The 10,072-nt window shown below is 28.9% G+C and overlaps 2 protein-coding genes across 2 annotated transcripts; both read left to right on the top strand.

The window, feature by feature from the left end:
• The first annotated feature begins 301 nt into the window (after positions 1-301).
• Positions 302-1,024, top strand: LOC136081216 (zinc finger MYM-type protein 6-like). Its single transcript, XM_065798514.1, has one exon. It carries the CDS (start codon positions 302-304, stop codon positions 1,022-1,024), a length of 723 nt encoding a protein of 240 aa, XP_065654586.1.
• Positions 1,025-1,247: 223 nt separating this feature from the next.
• Positions 1,248-1,736, top strand: LOC136081215 (zinc finger MYM-type protein 1-like). The gene has a single exon (XM_065798513.1). It carries the CDS (start codon positions 1,248-1,250, stop codon positions 1,734-1,736), a length of 489 nt encoding a protein of 162 aa, XP_065654585.1.
• The last annotated feature ends 8,336 nt before the right edge of the window (positions 1,737-10,072 follow it).

Raw genomic sequence — 10,072 nt, 5'->3', positions numbered from 1 at the left:
TTTCTGTGCCAAGAACAATCTTGCCCTTCGGGGAACAACAGAAGACATTGGTCAATAAAACAGTGGCATTTTTCTGAGCTTAATTGAGTTGATTAGCCATTATTATCCTTTAGTGGCTGAACACATTGCGTCCGTTAAAGCAAAAAAAACCACAACATCCTACTTTTCTCCTTGAATTCAAAATGAGCTGATTGAGTTACTTGGGCAGAAAGTCAGGAACGAAATTTTGTCAAACATCAAAGAAGCTAAATACTACTCTGTTCTGTTTGACTGCACTCCAGATACCTACCACAAAGAGCAGATGACTCAGATCATCAGGTATGTCCGCATCAGTGATGAAACCTGCACAATTAAGGAAAGCTTTGAGGACTTCATTGAATCTCACCAAAAAACCGGAAAAGGTCTTGCAACAAAAATAAGTGAAAAATTGGAGAAGGATGGTCTAAGCATTTCCGATTGTCGGGGCCTAGGCTATGACAATGGAGCCAATATGTCTGGAAAATACAATGGCGTCAAAGCTCACATCCATTCTCTTAATGAGTCAGCAAGATTTGTTCCATGCGCAGCTCACACTTTAAATCTTGTTGGTGTTCATGCTGCTGAGGTTTCCCCACTCATGATTACGTTTTTTGGAAAGGTTCAAGCCATCTTTAACTTGTTTTCAAGCTTCACGTCAAGATGGGAAAAACTAATGAAAACGTTGACCATCTCATTAAAGGGAAATAGTGACACAAGATGGTCTACCAAAAAAGAAGCAATTACACCATTGCACAGACAAATCAAAGATGTCCTTCAAGTTTTGGAATCCATTATCCACAATCCCATGACAAATACTGTCACAGTTAGCAATGCAAAAGAACTTCTCATTCATATTGATTTCAGTTTTTTGTGTTTGTTGGATTTCTGGTGTCAAATTCTTTCTCTAATTGACCGGGAAAACAAACTGCTTCAGTCAAAAATCATTTCAATTGACATTGCCGTAAAAAAAAAGAAATGGTTGAAGGCTTTCATTCAGAATTTTTGAGATGTTGGGGTGGACAATATTATCAAAGATGCCACAGAAAAAGCTAACCAGAGCGGAATTGATGGTGGCTTTCCAATTAAGAGGAAGCGCAAAGTGAAGCGAATAGCACTTTATGAAGCTGAAGATGACTCTCACCTTCTCACAGCAGAAACAGAATTCGGATCTCAGTGCAACCTTGTGTTTGACAGCATGATTACACAAATAGAGTGGCGGTTTGAGGCTGATGTCTGCTGTATCCTCTGATTTTGGCTACCTCAGTGGGCATTCACTCTCTAAAAGTTCAGTGGATGAACTCAAGAAAAAAGCTGCAAATTTATCTCAAATTGACAAGGCAGATTTAGATTCTTCCGATTTCCTGTCAGAAATGGCAAGCTTTAAATATCAAGCTGACGCAATGATGGACAACTTTGGAAAATCTAGCCCGATCGACATTTTGCAGCTCATTTATAAATATTCTTTGACCGATGCTTATCCCAACACAACGATTACTATTCGCATCTTCCTCACCATACCAGTCACAGTTGCTACGTGTGAGAGAAGTTTCAGTAAACTTAAGCGCATAAAACACTATATGAGGTCAACAACTGGCCAAGAAAGTTTGTCTAGTTTGGCTATGATTTCAATTGAAAATGAAGTGGCAAACAACATTGATTTTGATGATGTCATTAGTGAATTTGCCTCAAGAAAAGCCAGAAAAGTGGCATTGAACTAAAGTTTGTGCAACCTTAATGACAAATTTACTTATAACTTGATGTGATAAATTTTGTGATCAATAAATCATTTTTTTCGTTTAATTTTCTTCTTTTTTTTTTAAGGAGGGGGAGGGGGAAGGGAGGGGAAGAGGGGGCGCAATTTTCTTTTCTTGCCCGAAGCGCAAAATTGGCTCGGTACGGTCCTGACCAATTGTATTATAAAATTGACCATGACAATGACCATTGGTCATTGGTCAAACACCAATTGTGAAAATTTATCAAAAAGTTTGCATTTAATTAATTTTCAAAATTGCAAACTTAAAAAAACAATCTGATTCTTGAAGTTTAGAACTTGAAGACTCTGAATCACTTGACTAAAAAACTAAAGAGATTTAAGATGCACGCGCATCTTAAATCTCTTTAGTTTTTTTAGTCAAGATTTAGGTTTGTCAATATTTATAATTGCCATTCTTTATAAGGTGAAATAAATATTTTTGTATTTTTTTACTTAACCTAGAGCCACTTTCTTAATTTTTTTGTAATAGATGATTGTTACTACTGAATAAAGTCTTCCGGTTAAGTTAAAAAAAATCGTTGCTCAATATTATGTATACAAAGTTATTTCTACTAAAAGTTCAACTTGTATAAATAATGTAAAACAATTGCTAGCTGGAGTAGAAATAATCTAGATAGAAATAGCTTTATACATTCATTAAAAGATTTATTAATGAAATGATTGTAACATTAACTTACGTTGTTTTAGGTTACGATCCTTTCACTGTAACTATACTTGCATCTTTGTTACTCATAATTGAGAATGGTAATTTAACTTTTTTCAGCATATGTTAAAAATAATTTTACATACATAAGAAAAAAAAATTACAAACAAAATACATAAATATATAAATTTTCAAAAAGTTTGCATATATGTGAACTAAATATTTAAAAAAAAAACTGTTTCTTGGATTTTGGAACTTGAAGACTCTAAAGTTTTAAAACAAACTTTATGCATATATCACATGTAAAGTTCTGTCAATATATATGATATTTATTTGTATAACTTATAATTACAAAATAAAGTACTAATAAATAGTAAATACTTATGTATTTGCCTAGTTGATATACATTCATGTTCTTCAAGTTTTTATAACCAATTACTGAATTACTGAATAACCAATTATTGAATAAAGTAGTAATAATCATTGGTTATAAAAAAATTAAGTTTTCAACTCAACCATACCAAGTAATATGTATGTACTTAAGCCAATAAACATTTATTATTTTTGAAAGTTCTTGTCTAACTGTAGCTTTATCTATTTATCTATCATTTATCTATATATCTATCTATATCTATATATCTATCTATTTATCATATATCTATATATCTATCTACACCTATATATCTATCGATCTATAATATATATTATACAATAAATATATAATATATATTATATAATATATATATATATATATATATATATATATATATATATATATATATATATATATATATATATATATATATATATATATATATATATATATATATATATATAGTATTTATGTATGCTCATATATCTTAGTAGGAGTTATCATAGAACTTATCAAGGTACACTTTAATTTTAAAAAGTTTCCATTCAGCCGTATGAGTTCGTAGAGGAACATGAAAATGCTCCATAATTTAGTAAAGTTGCATATTCGCAGTGTGCCGTTTTCAACTTGGAAAAAAAGTCTTTTTAAAGGTCCTGTAAAATATGAAATCAAATGATATAGAAGTTCCTATTAAAACGTTTTTTAAACGTTTTTTGAACGTTTTACTTATACAATTGTCGTTTAACCGACCATTAAATGTGTACTAAACGTTTGCAAAACGTACTTGTGCTCACTGGGTAGTCGGCAAAAAACAGATACGTCACACCCCGATTTCGATTTAGCGAAAGCGTTTGATACAATTGATCATAAAAATCTTGTTAAAAAATTAAAATATTATGGTATAACAGGCAATGTTTTAAAACGGTTGAAAAGTTATTTAAACTAACCGTAAACAATTTGTTTACGCTAATAAAACATTTTCATCAAATTTATTTAATATTACATGCGGAATTTCTCAAGGATCCATATTAGGACCTCTTCTTTTCTTTATTTATATTAATGATCTATACAAAGCCTCGGATTTAATAACAATTATGTTTGCTGATGACACTAATTTATTTGTCACACGAATGCATTCCTACTCAATATCATTACGTGAACGTCGAGTTAATCAAATTTTCTGAGTGGTTTAAGACTAACAAATTATCTTTTAACATTGATAAAACTAAATGGATTTTTTTCCATCATTTTATCAAAAAACACAAACTGCCAATAAACATGCCTCAATTTGACAATATACAAATTAAAAAAGTAACAGAAACCTACTTTCTGGGTGTTTGCATAGATTAAAATCTTACATGGAAAAATCACATTAAAAACTTATTAAGTAAAATTTCAAAAAGTTTCACTTTAGTACAATTATATCATTCATGTATTCATTGTAACACAAACTATTCAAACATTGCTTGGGGTAGTACAAATAAAAAAAAACTTTAACCTCTTTATTGTCAGCAGAAGTATGTATCACGTCTTATATATTTTAAAGACCATTATACAAATGGCAAGCCTCTTTTATTTGAAACGAAAGTTTTAAATGTATAGAAGCTTAATATTTTTAATATTTTTTGTTTTATGTTCAATTCATCCCCGATTTCTCAACATAATTTGTATTCATCAAAAGATAAGATTAAATACATTTTACGGAATGATAATTTTATTAGGCAGCCCATTTTTCAAACAAATCTTTTTAAATTTTGAGTTGATTTCAGACCATACTTATGGAATAAAATAATTTAAAAAAAATTTACTGAGGATTTTATTTATCAAAGTAACTACTTTTCTTTTAAACGAAAGCTTTAAGAACTCATTTTCACAATCGATGAATAAACAATATACTTCTGATTTTTTTTATTGATCTTCCTTTTTACCCTCTATTTTATCATGAGTTTATAAAAATTGGTATGTATCATTAATAACTGTTATCTACATATATAATAAATATAACGCATCTTGTATTTCTAACGGAATATTTTAAGTTTCTTACTTCGTTAACTTTTTTGTTATCTTGTAAATATCTTATAAACTTTAACACAAACATTTCTTAGCGGTACTCGACGACAAGGCCGTATGGTCTTCTACGAGTCCCTGCGTTCTTTTATTTTTTAATAACGATCATTACATATATATATATATATATATATATATATATATATATATATATATATATATATATATATATATATATATATATATATATATATATATATATATATATACTTTTATAATTATATTTTTGTATTTTAAATATTGTAACGAAATGCTTATTTAAAATGTGATAAAAAGAACCAACAAACAAATAAACAAAAAAGAAAAAAAAGAAAAAATTGTTTAGGAACAATACACAGTGGGCCAGAATTCACTTTTACTGGACAAAATTCATAACTAATTTAATATTAGGGCTATATTCACTAAAATTAGCATGTTACTAATATCAAGTCTGCGCTTTTTATGAAGGTGATATTTTTTGATTTTATTTAGGTGATTTTATTTCGTTGCTATGGATACCTTCATTTTGCTCAGCAACAACCTATTTTTGGTATTGGCAGATATTTTACGAGTGCTATACTCACTAAATTTGGCATGGGTTCCAATATGAGATCACACTTCTTATAAAAGTGATAATTTTTTTTTTATTTAGTTGTTATGGATACTTATACTACTTAGTTATCAGATACTTTCCTTAGTTACAAAGAGGTAAATTGATTTTTGAATAAACTTTATTGGATTTTTGACCCACCTGTATTGAATAACAATTAAGTTTTTATAAATAATGGCTTAACAATTTTAAAAACTAAAATAGTGAAAAAAACATTGTCAATATAAAATAACACCAAAAATTATAAAAAAATAATATTGTTTGAAGATTGTTTAAACAATTGTAAAACATTTGAAGGAAATGTTTTATCATTTGTTAGGTGTGATGTTGGTTAACGCAGTGAAGAAATAACAGTATCACTGGAAACTAGGAGTCTATTGATTTGATCAGCATTTGATGCTCTTCTGTCTGTTTTTTGGCAGAAATTTTAGCAACAAGATCTGAAGTGTTTATTTCTAGCCTCTTGAGCTTCCTCGGATAAAACACATATAGTCTAGCAATGTCAAAACATTAATCAGTCTATTTCATATCCTGAAGAGAGTGCTACCAAGATAATGTAAAATCTGAATAAAGGTTTTGATATTTTTATAAATGCTTTGGCCAGTTGCATCATCAAAATCAGCCTTACACGTGGGTGACATTGCTTTTATTGCTTTGTCGTTCAATATTAAGTGCCTCAGCACAGGTTCCTGAAGTGCACAGATTTTTTGCAAAGTTTAAATCATTAAATCTTTTAAATGAACTGAAGCCGAATAGTTCTCCACTGTTATATTTTCAGGATGACATTTTAATCTTGCATCCCTGACATCATTGTAAGCGGGGTAGATGTTATATTCTTTCTCCAAGACTACGCTTTTAATCAATTGATATAAAGCTTTTGTCAGGCTGGCATCAGTTGTTAATGCCAGTGTTTTGTCTGGTGAATAATTACTTGCTTTATCTGTATTTGAAATATTTAAAACGTCTTAGGCAGCAATAACAATAGGTTCATTTCTTAGTTTTTTACTAGCAGTAAAAAATAATTCATTGAATGAATGAAATTCAAGTATACAAGATGCACACCATTTTTTAGTTTTATTATAACTATCATCAAATGCAACTGGTTTTCACGTCTACTTGCAGTTGGTTCATTGTCTTTTACTGACAACTAAGCATTCATTAAGCCAGTTCACAAACTTCTTTTCAAAATTTTTGACAGTATAGTTTGCCGATTTCCACTTTTTTTTGTACAAGTTAACAAATCGTCGAACAGCATGCCTAAAATCTTTAAATTTAGCAATTTTTGGCTGAATAAATTTCTTCAGTAATATTTTGTTTTGAAATACTAAGAACGTTCTTTTGGATAAAATTATAAATGTCAAAGTTTAATAAAACCATATCTAAATAATTCTTCTGACAAATGTTTTATATTTAAAAGTTTAATATTATAATATATATGCCGCTCAGTGTACTAATTCTTGTTAGTAATTAAGTTACTACAAATTTAGTAATTAAAATTAAAAGTAATTAAATTACTGTTAGTATTAGTAATTGAATTACAAACAACTACCGAAAATATGTTGTTGTTATGGTATGCAAAGTTAGCTATCTACAGCAACAAAAAAAATTAACCTCATAATAATTGTGAATCTTATTTTAATACATACGCCCAATATTGTATACTTTGCGCAAATAAAATACTGTAAAAACAACATTAATGTAAAAATGGATTGTTGTATAACAACCATGTTAAAACATAAATAAAATCTGAACGGGGATTTAAGGGAACAAGCAATTAATGGAAACTCGATTGAAGCATCATATAGTTCAAATAAACATAAAACAGCACACGGCAAATTGTGGTAATTATTAGTTATAGTGCGGCAAAAAGTATATTTTTTAAAGATTTTTTTTTTAATCTGTGATTTTCAAAGTATAACTGAGATAACATGCTATGACAAATTTTATTTGACACAATTTTTTTTCTTATCTCTAAATACTCCAAAACAACATGTACTAATTTTTTGTTTTAAAAACATATTAGTAATTAAAATATCACACAACGTTGATGTCACCAAAATTACTAATTTATATAAAATTATTTATTTTAATTTCAATATTCAAATGCTCAGAGTCCTGGTAACTAAGGGATTTAATAAAAATAAATTACCAATATATTTCTCCTAATATATATAGATATTAAATTTATATAAGTTTTTAAGATTAGACAACTAAAATTTTTCCCATTTGGTCCACCTACTGGCCCACTGTGCAGTAGCAGAAAACAATTCCACAATTCAAATGTGATTAAAATGAATGAGGCAGGGTAATCTCCCTTGGAATCCCGATTCAAAAACAAACTTTTTATGTAGTATTGGATAATGTGACTAGTGGACTTACAGTTCGTTTTAGCGCTGCAAAACAGATTTCTAAAACCTACAGCTTTCTTTGAACTACCAAAAAATGTCAGAGGAAGCAGCTATTTTTGCAAAAATATATTTTAGAGTTATAGTCAGTGAAGACTTTGTGCAAAAAATGAAACACATAACAATGATTCACAAAGTCAATTTTGGGACAAAGCATTTGGGTTCACTGAAAATATTATTTAATTTGGCAGAGTGCAAACAGTATATACAAAAGTATATTTCCAAACCTCAGTGTCAGTCTGATGATACTTCTTACAGCACCAGCAAAAGTAGCATCAGAAGAAAGGAGCTTTAGCAACTATAAACTCATTAAAAAATATCTCAGGTATAGCATGAGCCAGGATCGCCTTAACGACCTGGCTAGACTAAGTAAGTCTAACATTTTAAAATATATAGACTTTGATACAGTAATACATAATTTTGCAAAAAAAAATAATTGCACCAGCGCATTTTTATCCTCTCCCTGCTGACACCCTGCTGACAGACGTTTGTACGCAACGCTATACAAATAGCATAGCTAAGAAGATCTTAGGCCATTAAAAACTATAGACAATAAAACGCTTAAGGATCGTCCATAAGTTACGCAACGCTAAATTTATTTTTTTTTAAGAAGGAGATTACAAGTTCTTTTACGTGGTTTTCATTAAACTTATCGATTTTGATTTTTTACTTAACTTACGAATCTGCGAGAGAAAACTTTTGATCTTTTTTGTTTTGTTCATTAGTGAAACTTAGTGTTGCGTAATTTATGGACGATTCCTAATCTAAAGGTTAAGCCAATAATGATGGAGTATAATACTGTTTTGATGGTTATCTAAATTCTATCGTTGTTGGGCTCTCGGCTTATAGGAGGGTGTGGTAAAATGGGCTCTCGGTTTAAAGGAGGGTGTGGTAAAATAGTTGTAAAACTCTAAATTTCCTTTTTTATCAATATTTAATAATTTTAACTTTTAATCATTTTTAAAAAAACAAATTTAACAAAATGGTTTAATTTAAATATAAAATTAGAATTTTCAATTATGTTATTGTTAAAAACATACATTTTAAACCCTTACTATTTTAAAAAAAGTTAAGGTTAAAATAAGTTAAGGTTAAAAAAAGTTAAGGTTTTAGCATTTTAAAACCAACCGCGAACGCGAACTGACGTATTTTTTTATCGAAGGATAAAATTAAAAAAACTAAAAATAAATGGCGAAATTTTAGGCAATAAATAAAAATAATGGCGAAATTTTTAGCAACCAATATAAAGGATTTACTGGAGATACATGAAAACACATTAATAAAACTTTTTAATGATAAATTCGATAAAATGGAAATTAAATTTAATAATATACAAGAAGAAAATAAAAATCTTAAAAATGAAATGAAGGAATTAAGAAAGGCCTTCGACTTTGTAAATGAGAAGTATGAAACTACTCTAGCCGAATTGAAAGAACTGAAAAAAAACGCAATTCCAAACGTCGAACTAAAAGATAACATAAAGTTTAATGACAAAAACAATGATGTGAAAGACAAGCTTGCCGAACTTGAAGATCGAAGTCGCAGGAGTAATGTTAGGTTTAATGGAGTCGAAGAAAGCGAGAACGAATCATGGGAAGACAGCGAGAGAAAAATTCAAGAAGTATTAAAATCTAAGTTTAGTTTTACTAATGATTTAGAGATTGAAAGGGCGCATCGAACAGGAAGAAATGAAAAAGGAGTTAAAAAGAACAGAACAATAATAGTAAAATTTCTTAATTACAAAGAAAGAAACGCAGTTTTTGAAAAATTTATCAAACTAAAACTTTGGAATGAAAAACTATATGTTAATGAAGATTTTAGCAAAAGAACCACACAAATTAGGAAAAAGTTGTTTAAAGAAGCAAAGGAATTAAGAGCCAAAGGTAAATTTGCTAAAGTTATTTACAACAAACTTATTACGCGCGATTTTTAATTGAATTCTTTTATTTCTAGCTATTTAAATTTTAAAAATATATTCTAATTATCAAAACAATTTTGAATCGCTATCATTTAACTTTTTTCAATCTAACGACTTGGTGCTTGACACTAATGCAGATCCGGATCTAACCTATTTTAGTGATGTAGGAGCTTTGCGAAACAATTGTTCCTACTTCTATAACAAAGAAATAAAAGAATTTCTTTCTCGGGATCATTTAAATGTTATTCATTTTAACATTAGAAGTCTTAAAAAAAACTTTAATAC

Source organism: Hydra vulgaris, chromosome 06, assembly GCF_038396675.1.
Source record: "Hydra vulgaris chromosome 06, alternate assembly HydraT2T_AEP".
Taxonomy (NCBI): Eukaryota; Metazoa; Cnidaria; class Hydrozoa; order Anthoathecata; family Hydridae; genus Hydra; species Hydra vulgaris.
This window is presented reverse-complemented; position numbering and strand designations above follow the sequence as displayed.

Bases quoted from the DNA above. Each gene is read 5' to 3' on its own strand.
- LOC136081216 (XM_065798514.1), top strand. From the start codon at position 302: ATGACTCAGATCATCAGGTATGTCCGCATCAGTGATGAAACCTGCACA.
- LOC136081215 (XM_065798513.1), top strand. From the start codon at position 1,248: ATGTCTGCTGTATCCTCTGATTTTGGCTACCTCAGTGGGCATTCACTC.